Raw genomic sequence first — 18,766 nt, forward strand, 5'->3', positions numbered from 1 at the left:
TTTATTTTTTTAATACAATTAGCTCTACATAGGGTAAATTGTACGGAATAATATACTATCTCATATTATTACTGGAATGCATACATTCTTGTATGTAGCATTTTATATTTTAATTGAGCATTCAATATATACACTAATACACTTATAATGGCTATTAGTCTACTCCTTTGTTGTTAATAATCAATCAATCACTATTACATAGTGCCACAAAACATGGACAATATTGTATAGTAACGTATACAAGAGAGCATTAAAGAATGGAGACAATATTTAAATAAATTAACTAACAAGATTGTAGAATATACGAAGACAATAGTTGATTAAGATTGTAAATGATTATACAGAGTAATTAAATGTTTATTTGACACTGATCTCCGAATCCGGATTAGCCTAAAGGGTAAAGCGGGTGGAACACCAAAAAAAAAATTATTTATTTGACTAAATTGAGATAATTATTTTTCTCAGTATACGTCAAAGAGATGAAGAGAATATGATGTTTGTAGAAATTACGGAGTATGAATATTGTTTTGATTTATATATTTGTATAAACAAAATCTAGTGGAGTAGGAAATCCATAAAACCAAAAAACAAATACAGTACTCGTACCGTATAAGTCTACAACATGTACGGAGTAAAAGTAGACAATATCTGAGTGGGACACAGGTGCCAGCTGGAAAATTGGCCAAGCTAATGACCAATAAGAATGTTTGGACCCACAAAAATATCTTGTGAAATGCCACGTATACAAATCAACATGATCTAATGTCTAATGATAAAGTGTGCACAGAATTCTATTAGCAAGTGAGACTGCGACATGTCCTTCGAAACAAAACCCCATTCTTTAAGGGTGTTTTTCTTCTTTTTGTCTTCATTTTACCATTCCTATTTTCCTACTACCACTATTTTCCAACACAAATTGTAAGTAGTACTTGTGTATCCAATACTTCATTTCTTTTTTTTTTTTTAGAGATAAAGAAAATAACACTTTTATTGATGAAAGGTAAGTATATTCATCTTTCACCTCAAATGCTAAAAGTTTCATTTTAGAAAAATATTAAAGGTATAATTTAAATATAATAAGTTGAACTAATCTGAACTTATTATATTTTAAAAAAAGAAAAATAAGCTGAGTTGAATATGCTATAATAACTATTGCTCGTAATGGACTATGAATATTGTGTTATTGTGTAATATTCCATATTTATAAAATTATGAACATGAGTATAACAGAACAAACAATTACACCTACTACTTCATTGTAATTGTATTTCATGATTTTATCCCACATGACATGGTAGTATAGCTGGTCGGTTTCATTTTTAAAACAATGAAATTTAAAACCAACCACCCAAAAGGGTATATTTGGAAACCTTAAACTTAATGACATTGTTAAAATCTAGAAACAATTGGATTGACGTAATTAGAATAAGGGAAAGTATTTCAACATGTCTAAAATCCATATTTGTACCATAAGTACATGTATAAAATTAGCTTTCAAATTGTCCCAACTAAAGTTTGGATTAGAAAGTCAATTCTCAAAAATGGAACATAACAAAATAAAATAAGATAATAAAATCATCACATAATTGCCTAAAAATGAAGATAAAACCTTATTTTTTATTTTCTTTTTATGCTCTTTATAGCTCCATATAATGACATCTCTGTAAGAAGCTGACAATAGCCATGAAGTATGATGTGTGTTTAATAAGTAGATTCTTTTTCACCTTCATCAATTTTAACTTACATTTCAAAGCATGAAAATTGGAGCAGCAAAGTTGTGCATAATTGAATATGAAGACAAACAACATAAAAATCACTTCTTTTTGTATTTTTCTACTAGCCAGTAAAATCATCAACAGTAGTAGATAAAAGAAGAATCAGAACAACTACTGGAAAAAGAAAAAGGATAAGGGGGGTAAAAAGTAGCTTATAGATCAATCAAATTTTCCAATTATTTTTCTTTGCTCTTTTACTTTGTATTTCTGTCCAATAAATGATTGTCACCCCCACATCCCCATCTCTTAAAATCTGATCTATGGTTCTATACAGCACTTTTATGATACAATTCAACAATCTACAATGATTATGTTCGTCTTTGATCTACTCTACACTTAAAATTGTAAAAGTCCGGCTAATTGACTAACAGTTAAGTAACTAACAAGTGATGAAATGTCAATTGGACCGTTTCTTGAGTCTTGCTAGTTATTGTCATCTCATATCCACTTCTCTATACTTGTTTTTACAAGAATAAATGGTAATTCTGTGTCAAAACGGCGGTGGTGGCTCATAGACAAGTTTGAATAGAGCCATCATTGCCCTGCATAAAATCAAGTAGATTCACAAGTTAGCTTAAATTTTAACACAAAAGGGTGAAACTTGGCAGAGATTAGTCCAATTCGTCGTTTAGCTCACCGTTACAGCTATTGTTTGATCCAAACTGTGTGCATAGCTGCATATGCCAAGGGTTAAATGGCAGTGGAAAAGAATGGTAAGTTGCAGACTTGTGGGGTTAGTAACAAGGAATCACCAAAGTATTACAGGTTAAGGGTACCTGTAATTTCTGAAGGAAATTATGGGAGAACAAAGAGAATTAGACAAAGGGAAAAAATACACAACAAGAAGAATAACAGCAATAACAGAAAGAGTAAAAGAACTAACCTTTTTTGGGAGAAGGAAGATGGTAACATGTCACTTTCAACCATTATACTTATTACCCATTGCAACAGTTCCACTACCTACATATTAGGGGGACCAAAACAAAGATGTTACTTATCTTTAGAAATTTGGACACAAATTTGACTTATGGGTGAAATATGAGGAAAAAAGGAAATTGTGCAAATATGCTATTAATGAGGAAAAGATCAACTAAATTCAAAGACATGAGTACTATAATTTGCTTGTATCCTCCTAAGGGTGCGTACAACGATGGGGTCATGCTAAATTTGCTAAGTTGAAAACTCGATACGGAGTGTAAAGCGATTGGCAACATCAGAAGGATGAAACAGATGTATAGCAGGAAAATCAAAGATAAGATTGTTGCAAAGTGATTGTAATGCTTTTGTTATTTTGGTAACCTACCTTTCAAAGGTTCTTTTGCAATGTCCACCTATTCATGGAACAACCTTATCATTGTTTGCGACACGTATTTCTGCACAGAAGTTCAGGTACTTTCAGAATTTGAAAGTGATATTAAGATGCCTCAAAGAAAAGAGCAAAGTAGATTACCTGATTGTTTGATTTTCAAATATCAATCCCTTTAATAGAAATTGAATCCTGTGTATCCAGGTGTTTGGGGCAATAGCTCTTCCACTTCTATACGGGCACTGGAGCAGCTCATACTTTTCCTGATTCTGCCTCGACTGAGAGACTCTACCTCAGCCAAAAAAACGCTGTAAACTGGCCTATGATCGGAGAACCTTGATTCACCACGCACATAGGACAGTTGACGGAGGCCCTTCCCATACCATAAGATACGATCACACCTTCACAGGCAATCAACAGCCTAATCAGACGTTATAATCCTCACATGTCTACTCACCAAATGTATATTGGACATAATATTAATTAACAAGACTTCTATAATATAATTCTTGTTTAATGTTCTTTGGGTTTGTGCAAAACATATCAACATCATTAGGCAAAGTATACAATATGAAAAATATACATTAGATTTACCATGCAGGAGTTCTTCGTTTCTCTTTTTGATGAGTATCAGCACCTGCATATCTATCCGAATTATGGGAATACTTGTATGTAGGAGGGAAGTATATCTTTCCTTCATTCCATCCCTCAAAAACGCGACCCTGTCTCTGTTCAATGCGCAACTGCATAAAACACAAACACTTTAATATTTAGACCAAGTATTATTCTGCATATGTAGAAAATAATCTCTGATAAAACCAGATGCTTTGTAATTCAGAAACATGCCTGGTCCTTCTGCAGCAGGGCTTTCCAGTTTCTCATCTCAACAAGAGCCTTGGCAGTTCGGTAGGATAGTGCAATTCGGTAATTTAAATCCCCAAGCCAAATGACTCGACTGCAATGAAATTTAACACACATCACAAGTTGGCCAATGACTCAATGAGCTGCTATTTACCAAAGCTACCAAATAAGAAGTAATACATAAGTAATAAACTTGAGAAGAGGTCTCACTCATGGTCCATAATGTGCTGAGGGGAATGCTCATCTCCCATGCCAGGAACTCTAGGAAATCTAGTCTTCCTAAGTATCTCCATGACATCAGAGTTTCTTCTTAGTTCATCGCCCTCCTTTTGCCCTGAAGTCAGATGAGTACAGACGAAGCAAAAGCTCGTTTGGTGCAAAGACATGCTAATAGAAATTGAACCCTGCAAAAATTATAAACCAAGTTCCAGCATCAGTAGAGTTCTTGCTTCATCCTACCACCCTTCCAACTATTAAATCACACTTTTTCACAAGAAAAACATTCAAGTACCTTGTTTCCAAGATATCCCATTAATCCTCTTCCTACACAGGATACTTTCATATTCCAAACATCATCTCTTAGATCACTTCTTACCCAAACAGTGAGAAATACTCCCACCATTTGCTTGCTTGCAACCAAACAGTATCTAGACTGACCTCTTTGTCTTTCAGAGTCCTCCCCAGGGTTAGATCCATTGTAATAGGACATAGGTGAGCAATGTGGAACAACAGGTGATTCATTGTTGTTTTCTTCATCTGAGGAACAATATCTGTAATTAGGATCATAATCACTAGCCCTGTGTCCTGACATAACCCGGTCACAAACGCTGAATCTTCTATCAAGCCGTGGTTGGGGATCCAACATATCATTGTCCACCCTCATGCTCCGGCTCAGTGACTGAAATGATCTCCTGTGGAAAAATGAGGAGGCCTTTTGCCTTGTTGATCCCTCAAAATCGGCTTCTAACTCTACAATAGGATCAGGGATTGGAGAAGGTGTTTGATAGAAACCACTTGAACCAGGAAGACTGTTTAAAGTTGTCCTAATTAATGATAGCCACTTTTTAGCAGGACCATTATCTTCTGTACCCAAAACATTACCAGCATTCAGAGGAACAATTTCCTGAAAACTAAGAATCCAAATAAACAGCAATAAGGGCTTATACATACAAGAAAATGCAAATATTTAAGGAACTCAATATGAAGTTTGAAGATGAAAAACACACCCAAGAACATAAATGTCAGCAGGAGGTGATGTGTGAAGCCAATCTTCAAGATTCAAATGGTTAGGTGGAGATTTTCCTGCCACATTCCATGTGGCTACAAATATCCTACATCCATACCAAAAATGAAGAAAAATGAACACAAATTCTCAAAAATGCAAAAATTAAAACTTATACCATCATTTTGGTGGAAATTTGGTGTCTAACCTATAATTTTCTACATCAGTAACTTGAGATTTATCTAATTCAACCTTAATTCGCCGAGCACGGTCAGAACTTCTCCTATATGATCTTTCTGATAAAACAAGGATTTACAAAAAGCATAAGAACAAGATCAATAATTATGAGATTAAAGCATAAGTTTGAATAGAAAAAGTAATTCTTGGAAAATAGGAATATATTTGGAAATTCAAAGAGTAGGGTGGTCCAAAAAGCAATATAATGTCATTGATACTGAACCTGTTTTGCTTTTCTTTAGAGTGCATGCCTCTCTCTCCCTGTAATTGCTTCTCCAATCTTCATCACAACCTGAAAAAAGAATCATAACCCATAAAAAAAAGGGTACTAAAAAGCAATAGTATTCTTGCACTCAACTTCTGAAATCAAACAACCCAATTTCTTAGCCCCAAAGAGAGGGAAAAAGAGCATTTGTAAAGGGAAAATGGTGGGACTTAACTAGGGATCTTTAACTGTCAAATATGAGCTCATACATGACACAATAAAACCAGAAAAATAATTGAATAAAACAGTTTTTGATTCAGAAATTACTGCATAAGGATGAAATTGCACAGTCTACAAGAATGTTAAAAACATCAAATTATACAGAAATTTACCCTAGTAAAAAGGGTGGTTCAGCACAAATAATGGTTCTTGGGGGTTTAATTGAACAAGAAATGGGGTAAAAATTTACCTTCATTGAAGACATCATCCGCATGAAATTCTTCAGCTTTACTCTTGATATTCAACCATTTCTTTACCAATGTCTTGGGCCATGAAAGCTGTATTTTTGCAGAAATTAAAAAAAAAAAAAAAAACAAACATTTAATTAATAAAATTCATAAATCTATTTTCACAATGAAAGAGGGAAAATTTATGAGCATTTCTTATACAAACACACACAAACCTTGGTTTTTTTGGAGCTTCCATCAGTCATTGTTTTCAGTACTTCATATAGGAAGAACACTTCCCACACCCTTATATTTTTTTTTCTAGGGTACTTAAATTCGAAATTATTTGTGCAACAAATTTGTTAGAAAATGAGAAGAAATTAGAAAATGTGCAATATTCCCAATAATAGATTGATGAAAAGAATCAAGGTTACACTCTTATACCAATGATTGAAAGATCTTTACAAGAAATGTGACAAAGAAAAAGGGAAAAAAATTTAAATCTTTTTGTTGTATTTATTTTTTTTTCCCCTTAAATGACGAGAAAGAAATCAAGGCTAACAAAGAGAATACAGGTTCAAAATCAAATTGGTTTCTGGGTTTTAAACAAGGAGGTCAAAGAAAGAAAACCCAGTTAGGAATTTGGTTAAAACAGAAGTCATTGAATCTAATTTGAAGTGAAGAGAAAAAAGGGGGGAAAAACAGGGGAAAAAACAGAGGAAGCCAAAAGAGAAGAAACATAGCAAGAGACAAATGAAGAGAGGAAAGAGAGGGATTGAGACAGTAAATAATGAAGTAAGAAGTATATAATAGTATTATGAATTATGATTTATGACAATGAGATTCTGAGAGAAGAAGAACAAGACAATGTGGGGAACATAAAGAAAGAGAAGGGCAGGGTGTAATCTCTCCTCTTCTTATGCTGGTTATGAGTAAGGCAAAGTATCGAATTTTTGGAGAGAGAATAAAGTGCTGCAGTTGAAGAGGAGAAGAGAGGGGGTAGAGAGTTTAGAGAGAGACAGTTTCCACTCTAGGCTTTTTTTACTCTGATTTTAGTCCCCAGCGACATAACGTGTCTATTATACACTCGGGTTTTATTTCATGCCGCCTCATATAATACAGTCCAATTGTATATGTACAGAGTATTTATTTTTTGGGTGTATGTATGTGAAATCTACATGATTGTATATTGTACCTTATGTTACCAACGGATTATGTACAAAGAATATGTAAGCAATTATGATTATTTCCAGTATTGGAGTGATATTTATAGTAACATATCATATACTACTTGCATTGTTGCACATACGTCCATTCAAATTAAGAAAAAATAAAGTAATTATTGTGTTGCATCATATGGAGTACGGATATCATTTAACATAAATACTACGGAGTATCAAAGATTTTGTATTACTCATTAAAGTTAATACGAAGAACTTAGTAAAAAAATACATTTTTCTTTGAGGAGAAAATAAATAAATAAATAAATACATTTTTAAAAATATGATAAATATATAATGTTTAAAATAAATTATACTACATGACTTGTTACTATTGCTAAATGTTATATTTTATACTTGAAAAAGGTATATGTATAAATGGTACGATAAAAATGGTACAATATAAATGGTACGGTGGCCATTAGCTTTGAGATTTATTTAAATGTAATGTGGTAAGCAAAAGTTTTGAATTTGTATGATACAAATCAAAACATATCAGTCCATAGTGGTGACTAAGGAGTTGTTTGGTTGACAACATAAAATGAGGGAAGTGGAAATTCATGGGATTTGAGAAATTGAGGAGTTGTTTGGTTGACACCAAAAGGCAAAAATGGGGGAAGTGGAAATTCATGGGAATTTCAACTTCCTACAAAACAAGGGAAGTAAATTACTTAGCCCCCCTAGGTCAATCAAAATTCATGGGATTTCTAAATTCCCACATTGTCAACCAAACAAATTTAGGAAATTCCTAGGAATTTCATGAGGGAAATAACTTCCCATGAAATGTAATTTCCTATGGGAATTTAATTCCCATGTCAACCAAACAAGCCCTTAAGATGATTCACAACCGTAACTTTTTAATTCAAAAGAGTTGAGATGAAACTCATATATAATTTTGTGTCCATTTGAAAAGTTTCAATCTTAAACATGCACAAACCATTAAATAAACTTCTTCCATCAAACTATTTATACCAAAGGAGGACACAAAGGTCCAACATTACAAATGTACACATTCTCAAATAAAAACCTACCAATAAAATTAATTAACAATCAATTTGAGTAATCAACTACTAACAATTGCTTTAGACAAAATTAATGATAGTTTAATTATCACAGATTTGGATAAGTATACTGGTAATCTATCTACCAAATTTTCACCTGCCCAACCTTTGCAACCTATCCCATTCCCATTATAGTACTCACCTTGGGCAGCTGGGTACAGGGTACTCCTACTCCTACTCCTACTCCAGGTTAGATCAAACACCCTGGCATTGTCTTATTCTTCATCCTGGTCCTCCTAATCATAACAACAACATTTATAAATTATAGACTAGAGTTCGGATTATAATGTCCCCGTAGGTCTCTTCCTTAATTTATTTGTATTATCTCAACCTCTAATAACTAAGGACGTTACATTCTTTAATTCAAGTAACGTTAAAAATTCAATTATAAAACATTATATTTCACGAGTTATATTATACTCCGTAAGAAAAATAATGATGGTATAAACTATTAATTTTGGGTGGAATTAATTGAAGTTCAGAAAACCCTTATAAATTTTGATGAGACAGTAAATGAGATTATTAACTGCTAGTAGAAGTACAACTTTTGACAATTTCAGCCAAGATTTTATGAAGCAGCTGTTGTCGTAATTAATTGTTTGTTACCCAATTCTTGAAACATGCCAAGTTTAGTTAAGACAAATAGCTTCAAATTTATCAATTTAATACTACTTTAATAAAAGCTTACAGCAGGTTGAGTTTGCTACCAGTGAACTTTTGTTACAGACTTTTCTGCTGAAAATCAAGACTCCAATTTACTTGCACATTGTATAATTATAGGAAAATAAAATTCAGAGAGCAAATTCAAATCATATTTTTTTTTAAGCATACGGCAAATTTCATAAACTTCACTCGCATCATTAAAGGTTGCGTTCTATTCAACTAAATTTGAATGATAGGAACTTTATTTGATAACGTATCTAAGTCGTACACTTGTCCGTAATAATATATATATAGCTTATCATCCTCGATATAGCATGATCAATCTTTTCAAGTGATTTTTTTAATCTTGCCATTTTTTCAAGATGAACTATGCACCCACATCATAGAAAATCATCACCATTGTTCAAGTTCACTATTTCCTAAGATCTTGAACCAGGAAGCTAGAACTCATTGTAAATGCAATTTCTCTAATTCTGCGTTTCATCAGTTCAGTAATCAAGATAAAAACAGTACCTATTTCCAATTTTCCCCTTGAAATTAATGTCAAACTCCAATAGAATTGAATGTTTGCCTTTTGGAAGTGCTAACAGCCACATCTACTTTTTGTACTTTGCCTTATATCTAGAGCAATAAACACTCTTCTCTTCTACTCATATTTTGGGTGGGGGTTGGACTTTGAGAATGTTTTAAACCCAAACCTAAACTTCATATGCAAATTTATTTTTACGTACCCCCGAGTATTCCTAGAAATAGGCATATGCTTATAGTATACACATCAATGTATGTTTGAATAGATAGGATCAGTATATAACGTTATAATCTATAAGGTACACAAGACATCTAAAACTTCGGCTTAATTATACCTCATTCGATATTATAATAACAGTCCCATCTAGAACCTATCCAAACCCATACTTTTGCATTGGATGAAGTAGATTCATGGAATTTTTCATGGGTTCCAACTTTAGTGGTCATGCCTACCCTAAAACCTCTCAATTGTTACTTTACACAAGAACAAAATATGCTCTAGTAATTAGAATGTTTAGCATATTTTTGAACCACTTTTTGACTCAAATTTAGACTAGTGTCTAGCATATTATAGGCAGATCTCCCCATCTCAAGATTTTGGCTTTCTTTTAAAGAGATTTAGCTAACTCACGTCTAATCTTATAGACTAAATAAAGTAATTATGCATGGATTAGTATAAAGTACACTCATATAAACATGCAAAGTATTTATTTAATTACATCTATGTAGGATCTTATTAGCCCATAAAAGCATTTTTACTTAGACCTAGCTAGACTACCCTATACAGATCAACCCCATATAACACGATCTCATAGAATTTCGTGCACTATTAATAAAGTATTCTTTTGCACTTTAATTATCATACTAAAGCAAGTTTAGATCTTGGATTAAGCAATAGCTAAACAAATAACCTTTGAAAGTATTAAATCCCATGTGGGCCCCGCAAATGAACATATGGTTATGTAGTCTAATGTACGTTGATGTTATTGGTAATCTATTAATTAAGGAGAGATTAATTGTATAATTAAGGAAAACAAAGTGATTTCTTGGACTAAGCTCACTAATTAATTTGACTAATTGTAAAACACATGCTGCATGTGGGGGGGACTGTGTTGATTCTCTAACTTGGTCTCTAATTTTTCATTGTTCTAGGCCAGGTTAATCAAGTATTTGTCTTAGCTTGTGAATTCTCTCAAGCACAATTAACTAGTAAAGTTCAAATTAAGCCAATTAACATTGAGCTAATTAGTCCCAATTTAGCATCATAAACTAAACCCAATGGCATACATTGTACTTCTCTCTTTATTATGAACCAAGTCCGTAATTCGTGTTTTTATCGTAGGTTAAATATTACGTTTCTGACATGTTATTAATTAAAGACTTAAAGTATATACTCATCTCTCCATTTCGTACTCCGTATTAAATATTTTTAAACACTATATACATGTTTCATCTTGTATATAATCCTACTTGATGCATTTGTATATGTCTTAATACGTAATAGTGCATACATATTTTAGCATGTACGGAGTATATATTATGGAGTAGTTTGAATATTTATGATAAAGTAACAAACATTTTAGTAACATATATAGTCTATAGATGAGATATTAGATTGTTAAACCCCTACATTAAAAAAGAAAAAAAAAAAAAAAAAAAAAAAAAAAAGGAAATCAACCTTGATGAACATTCTTTTTCATGATTAACAATCACAAATTTGATAGATATCACATCCAAATTGACCTACTATAGCTAGCTTTCTTCTTAAATGAATTCGGCCATCCTACCTTAACACCTCCTTCCTCATAAAGGACACCTAACACTTGACCATAATCTTCCAAAAGAGATAATTGCTTCCAATTTTAGAATAAATAATGTTTTGTATGGTTCTAATCAGTAGTTGTTTCTTAAAATAGAAGCAAATAACTTGAAATATCATGACAAATAATAGCAACAAGATCATTAAAAAGGACATCATATATCAATCCCAGTTGACTTTTGACTTTTATATGTCTTTCAAGTGTACTTATATGTTCATTTTTAGAGGAAAATAATAATTTCTAAATGTATAAATAATGTTACAAATACATACATTGATTCTATTTTTTTTTATGGAATACTTAATTAATGGGTAAGGTTAGCCTTTTTCGCTATATTTACATTGCAACAGTATCTTAGGCTGCTTAGCTAATCCTTTAAATGAGCAAATGATAGTACTTTGATATAGAGCTGTCAATTCGGGTAAATGGGTCGGCTTTGGGTTGGGTAAAAGTGGGTCGGGTCAATTCGGATTAATTCCATAACCTATGCGGGTCGGTTTGGGTTGGGTCATGTTTGAGTCGGGTCACGTCGGGTCATACTTCTTATCAGGTTTGGGTCGGATTTAGGTCGGGTTACATTCGGGTCGGGTGAACAATAGGTCGGGTTTAATTCGGGTTTTCACGGGTTAAAACAAGTTAGGGTAATTCTCGGGTTCGGTTCAAGTCAATAATTTGCGGGTTAGAATCAGGTCGGGTCATTCTCGGGTTTGAGTCGGGTTCGGTTCAATTCAATAATTTGCGGATTATAATCAGGTCAAGTCATTTTCAAGTCGGGTCATTCTCGGGTTTAAGCCGGGTTCGGTTCAAGTCAATAATTTGCGAGTTATAATAAGGTTAAGTCATTTCAAGTTGGGTCATTCTCGGATTCAAGTCGGGTTATGTTCAAGTCAATAATTTACAGGTTACAATCAGGTCGGGTCATTTCCAAGTCAGGTCATATTCGGGTTCAACTAACTATAAATAGATAATTATCATATTATCAAGCTAATTATTTCCTTTGACTATTAATATATATGGAAATATACTAAGGAACTATATATAGTCTAAAATTTAGGAAGATAATTATCTCCTTTGACCGCACAACAAATATATACTATATTTAACTCTTAAATTGAGATGCTCCTTTCTTTTGCTGGCGTGGACCGACTTGGTCTCCATAGATAAAATGCTTTGATCAACAATAATAAGGTGGTCTAAATTGCATTTAAGGTGATTTGAATTCAGGTAAGGAACAATTTGGATTGAATTTAGGTCGGGTCAATAACAAGTCGTGTTAATTTCGAGTCGGGTTAGTAACAGATTAGGTTGAATTTTTGGGTCGGGTAAGTAATAGGTCTGGTAAAATTCGGGTCGTGTCAATAACAAGTCGTATTGAATTTGGGTCAGGTCAATAACAAGTTGGGTTGATTTCGGGTCGAGTTTGTAACAGGTTGGGTTAAATTCGGGTCGGGTTGAATTCAGATCAAGTTAGTAACAAGTCGGGTTAAATTCGGGCATTAACGGGTAAAAACGAGTTAGGGTCAATTTCGTTTCAAGTCGGGTTCGGTGCAAGTTAATTAAATTGGCCGTTGTAAACCGGTAAATCGGTGCAAGTTGTAACCGATAAATTGGTCGTTTAACAGCAAATTGGATGGTTCCACACACCCAATCGGACTTCCGTAGGGTATTAAGGACCATAGTAAACATTTCACCAATTTTTATTTTCAGGCAAAAAATAAGTCAAAAAATTCAAAAATTGAAGGCTAATATCCACGCTTTTTGAGAAATTTTGGAAGTTTCGGGGACCGGTATAGAAAAGTCTTGAAATTCTATGGAATACATCTCTGGGTCATATAACGCCGTTTGGAACCATATATGATCATTATATGTTGTTATAAATGTTGGTAGTATGCTTGAGTTAATGAAATCCGTGCAAGTTGTAAACCGGTAAATTGGTCGTTTAAAGGCAAATTGGATGGTTCCACCAACCCAATTGGACTCCCGAAGGGTATTATCTTATGGATCATGGTAAACATTTCGCCAATTTTTATTTCCGGGTAAATAAAGGGCAAAAATTTCCAAAAATGAAGGCTAATATCCATGATTTTTAAGAAATTTTGGAGGTTTCGGGGCCCGGTGTCGAAAAATCTTGAAATTCCATGGGATACATCTCGAGGTCATATACAGCCGTTTGGAACCATATATGATCATTATTTGTTGTCATAAATGTTCGTGGTAGGCTTGAGTTGATAAAATAGGTGCAAGTTGTAAACCAGTAAATTGGTCGTTTAAAGACAAGTTGGATGGTTCCACCCACCCAATGGGACTCCTGGATGGTATTAGGGATATTGGGAAACACTTCGGCAATTTTAATTTCCGGGAGAAAAAAAAATTCAAAAATTTCAAAATTAAAGTCTAATATCTACGCTTTTTGAGAAATTTTGGAAGATTCGGGGTTCGGTGTCGAAAAGTCTTTAAATTCTAGGGGATACATCTCGGGGTCATCAAATGCCGTTTAAAACCATTTATGATCATTATATATTATCATAAATGTTCGTCGTATGCAGGAGTTAATGAAATCCGTGCAAGTTGTAAACCGGTAAATAGGTCGTTTAAAGACAAATTGGATAGTTCCACCAACCCAATTCTCGACTCCAGGTGGGTATTAGGGACCATGGTAAAAATTTCAGCAAATTTTATTTTTAGGCGAAAAAAGTCAAAAAAAATTCAGAATTTAAGACTAATATACACGCTTTTTGAGAAAATTTGAAGGTTTCAGGGCCTGTTGTCAAAAAGTCTTAAAATTCAAAAGGATACATCTCGGGATCATATAATGGCGTTTGGAACCATATATGATCATTATTTGTTGTCATAAATGTTCGTGGTGGGCTTGAGTTAATGAAATCGATGCAAGTTGTAAATTGGTAAATTGGCCGTTTAAATGTAAATTGGATGGTTCCACCCACACAATGGGACTCCGGGACGGTATTAGAGATCATGGTAAAACATTTCGGCAATTTTTATTTCCGCGCGAAAAAAAGTCAAAAATTTTAAAATTGAAGGCTAATATCCACTACTTTTGAGAAATTTTAGAGGATTCAGGGTCCGATGTCGAAAAGTCTTGAAATTCTATGGGATACATCAGGGTCATATAACCCCATTTGGAACCATATATGATCATTATATGTTGTTATAAATGTTCGTAGTATGATTGAGTTAATGAAATCCGTGCAAGTTGTAAACCGGTAAATTGACCGTTTAAAGGCAAATTGGATGGTTCCACCAATCCAATTGGACTCCCGGAGGTATTAGGGACCATGGTAAAAATTTCGGCATTTTTTATTTCCGGGCGAAAAAAAGTCTAAAAATTCCAAAATTGAAAGCTAATATCCACGATTTTTGAGAAATTTTGGAGGTTTTGTGCACGGTGTTGAAAAGCCTTAAGATTTTAAGGAATACATCTTGGGGTCATATAAAGACGTTTGGAACCATATATGATAATTATATGTTGTCATAAATGTTCGTGGTAGGCTTGATTTAATGAAATCGGTGCAAGTTATAAACCGGTAAATAAGCCGTTTAAAGGCAAATAAGATGGTTCCACCCACCCAATTGGACTCTCGAAGGGTATTAGTGACCATGGTAAACATTTCGGCAATTATTATTTCCGGGCGAAAAAGTCTAAAAATTCAAAAAAATAAAGACTATTATCCACGCTTTTTAAGAAATTTTGGAGGTTTCGGGGCCCGGTTTCGAAAAGCTTTGAGATTCTAGGGAATACATCTAGGGTCATATAATGTCGTTTGGAACCATATATGATCATTATCTTTTGTCATAAATGTAAGTGGTAGGCTTGAGTTAATGAAATCAGTGCAAGTTGTAAATTGATAAATTGGACGTTTAAAGGCAAATTGGACTACCAAAGGGTATTCCACCTACCCAATTGGACTACCGGAGGCTATTAAGCACCATGGTAAACATTTCGCCAATTTTTAATTTCTGGCGAAAAAAATCAAAAAAAAATCCAAAATTGAAGGTTAATATATCCACGCTTTTTGAGAAATTTTGAGGGTTTAGGGGCTCGGTGTTGAAAAGTCATGATATTTTAGGGGATACATCTCGGGGGTCATATAATACCGTTTGGAAACTTATATGATCCTTATATGTTGTCGTAAATGTTCGTAGTAGGCTTGAGTTAATGAAATCGGTGCAAGTTGAAAACCGATAAATTGGCCGTTTAAAGACAAATCGGATATTTCCATCCACCCAATTCGACTCCCGAAGGGAATTAGTGATCATTATAAAAATTTCGGCAATTTTTAATTTCCGGGCGAAAAAAAAGTCAAAAATTTCAAAATTGAAGGCTAATATCCACGATTTGTGAGAAATTTTCGAGGATTCGGGATCCGGTGTCAAAAAGTCTTGAAATTCTAGTGGATATATCTCGGGGTCATATAATGCCGTTTGGAACCATTTATGATCATTATATGTTGTCATAAATGTTAGTGGGAGACTTGATTTAATGAAATCGGTGCAAGTTGTAAACCGGTAAATTGACAGTTTAAAGGCAAATTGGATAGTTCAACCCACTCAATTGGACTCCCGGATAGTATTAGGGTCCATGGTAAAAATTTCGTCAATTTTTATTTCCGGGCGAAAAAAAGTCTAAAAATTCCAAAATTAAAGCTAATATCCACGATTTTTGAGAAATTTTGGAGGTTACGGGCACGGTGTTGAAAAGCCTTGAAATTTTAAGGAATACATCTCGGTGTCATATAAAGACGTTTGGAACCATATATGATAATTATATGTTGTCATAAATGTTCGTGGTAGGTTTGATTTAATGAAATAAGTGCAAGTGATAAACCGGTAATAAATAGGCCGTTTAAAGGCAAATTGGATGGTTCCACCCACCCAATTGGACTCTCGAAAGGTAGTATGGACCATGGTAAATATTTCGGCAATTATTATTTCCGGGTGAAAAAAGTCAAACAATTCTAAAAAATAAAGGCTAATATTCACGCTTTTTGAGAAATTTTGGAGGTTTCGGGGCTCGGTATCGAAAAGCTTTTAGATACTAGGAAATACATCTTAGGGTCATATAATTTCGTTTGGAACCATATATGATCATTATTTGTTGTCACAAATGTAAGTGGTAAGCTTGAGTTAATGAAATCGGTGCAAGTGGTAAATCGATAAATTTGCCGTTTAAAGGCAAATTGGACTACCGGAGGGGTATTCCACCCACCCAATTGGACTACCGGATGGTATTAAGCACCATGGTTAACATTTCGCCAATTTTTATTTTCGGGCGAAAAAAGTCAAAAATTCCAAAATTGAAGATTAATATCCACGCTTTTTGAGAAAATTTGAAGGTTCAGGGGCCCGGTGTTGAAAAGTCTTGATATTTTAGGGGATACATCTTGGGATCATATAATGTCGTTTGGAACCATATATGATCTTTATATGTTGTCGTAAATGTTCGTAGTAAGCTTGAGTTAATCAGTGCAAGTAGTAAACCGGTAAATTGGTCGTTTAAAGACTAATCGGATATTTCCATCCACCCAATTGGACTCCCGGAGGGTATTAGGGATCATTGTAAAAATTTCGGCAATTTTTATTTCTGGGTGAAAAAAAAGTCAAAAATTTCAAAATTGTAGGCTAATATCCACGATTTTTGAGAATTTTTTGAGTATTCAAGGTCCGGTGTCGAAAAGTCTTGAAATTATAGGGGATACATCTCGGGGTCATATAATGCCATTTGGAACCATTTATGATCATTATATGCTGTCATAAATGTTCGTGGTAGGCTTGTGATGTGTCTATTTTATATAGTATTTTACCCCCGTCCCTTGGTCATAATTAGTAGTGTTTCTAGCTTTTTAGAGCCACTTTTATTACTAATTGGTGTTTTCTAGTGTTTTCGTAGATTTGGTTGACTTTTGCAGGGATTTATGCTTTTGGAGTATTTTCCCGAGTTATTTTGGAGCAATCACGAGCATTGGAGAAGCACGACCAGAGTTTATAGCCCAGGGCCGGTTAGAGCCATCGAACCGGTGATTAAGGGCTCGGTATAGGTGATACCGGGGCATTTGGACCGAGTATTCAAGACCGGAAGAGGAAACCCAGATTGGCCCGAAGAGTTAGAGCCCAATTGAAGTCCAAATAGTGGCCCAAATGAGCCGCCCGGCCAAAAAGGCTGGCGCCCGGAGGCGCGCCCGGCCGGGCGAGAGAAGCTTTGGCTGGCGCCCGGCCGGTGACGCGCCCGGCCGGGCGCGAGATTAGTTGTAGGGCTAAAAAGGCGCGCCCGATCGGGCGCGTGTATTTCTTAGAAGATGTTTAATGTAGTTTTAATTTGTTTTAATTTAGGATTTTGTACGGAGTATAAATACTCCTCCGTAATACAATTTTAGGATCTCTTCTTCTCTCTTTTTACTCTTTCCTTACTCTCTTAATTGTTCTCTTAGATTTCTTTCTCTAAAAACCTTTGTTCTTAATTCTACTCTTAATTCCAAATTTATTTTGGTAACGATTTCTCTTCCCTTAATCTTAGTTGTTTATTTTATTCTTTTCAACATGATTTATTTTATTACTTTGATTAGTTTAGTTTTTAATATGTGTGAGTATTTTTATTTCTAGAGTTTATGGGGATCCATAAATAATATGAAGGGGTAATTTGTTGTTGTTAATTATTAATGCTAGATTAATTTCCTATTGATTGATTTAATGCTCTGTGACTAGATTAGGCCTATCTTTTATGCATGAGTTTGACAATATTGATTCAAGATTCGAGAGATGAGAATTGATGTTTAGGTCTAGTTTCAATAGGCAGGTTAATTTATAAATGGTTAAGTCGAGATTCGAGAGATGAGATTTAATACCGGTAGATTATTTCTGTGATTGTAATACGTAGCGAAAGCCCTTTACAATCTGGTTAATTGATGCATTGATGATTGACTATTATTGATTATTGGTATTGCATGACAATTTCTTATTGAATTGTTTTAACGCTTTACAATTGCGGCTTGTAAAAGTATAGCAATATTGAATTGATGAATCGAGCAGATGTTAATTTGATATTAAAGGCTATTTTAAATAAGAACTTAGATCTAGTAAATTGCGAGAGCCTGTTAGATCTATGTTGATTAATAAATTGCGAGAGCCTGTTAATCATGTTATTTATGCAATGTCAATGATTGATTACTATGTTTTACCCTGGAGTATTATTTATTGGTGAACCTATGCCCTAGATACTTTTATATATTGTTTTCTCCCTAATCCTATTCTTTGTAGTTTAGTTTCATACTCAAATATAAATATTGGTTACTTAGATAATTTAGATTATAATAATTAATTAGGAGTAAAAAGACTTGTTTCCCTGTGGAGATCAACCCTACTTCCCTATCTACTTTAGTTAGAGGATTTAGGTATTTACTTTTGATT

At 33.9% G+C, this 18,766-nt stretch overlaps 1 protein-coding gene across 2 annotated transcripts; it reads right to left on the reverse strand.

Annotated features, from left to right (window-relative positions):
* Positions 1-1,800: 1,800 nt before the first annotated feature.
* On the reverse strand, positions 1,801-7,035 carry LOC145590784 (type I inositol polyphosphate 5-phosphatase 4-like). 2 transcript variants are annotated; one of them, XM_081647187.1, is made up of 14 exons: positions 6,289-7,035; positions 6,076-6,163; positions 5,625-5,693; positions 5,373-5,460; positions 5,169-5,273; positions 4,454-5,072; positions 4,153-4,346; positions 3,928-4,036; positions 3,676-3,824; positions 3,226-3,482; positions 3,075-3,148; positions 2,659-2,731; positions 2,413-2,560; positions 1,801-2,317 (listed from the first exon to the last, which is right to left on the reverse strand). In XM_081647187.1, exons 1-10 carry the CDS (start codon positions 6,316-6,318, stop codon positions 3,257-3,259), a joined length of 1,677 nt encoding a protein of 558 aa, XP_081503313.1. In that variant the 5' UTR covers positions 6,319-7,035; the 3' UTR covers positions 1,801-2,317; positions 2,413-2,560; positions 2,659-2,731; positions 3,075-3,148; positions 3,226-3,256. The 2 variants fall into 2 exon arrangements, with proteins under 2 accessions (XP_081503313.1, XP_081503318.1); XM_081647192.1 differs by lacking the exons at positions 1,801-2,317; positions 2,413-2,560; positions 2,659-2,731; positions 3,075-3,148 and having other exon boundaries at positions 3,238-3,502.
* Positions 7,036-18,766: the final 11,731 nt, after the last annotated feature.

Source organism: Chenopodium album, chromosome 2 (genome assembly GCF_948465745.1).
Source record: "Chenopodium album chromosome 2, dcCheAlbu1.1, whole genome shotgun sequence".
In the NCBI taxonomy this organism is placed as follows: Eukaryota; Viridiplantae; Streptophyta; class Magnoliopsida; order Caryophyllales; family Amaranthaceae; genus Chenopodium; species Chenopodium album.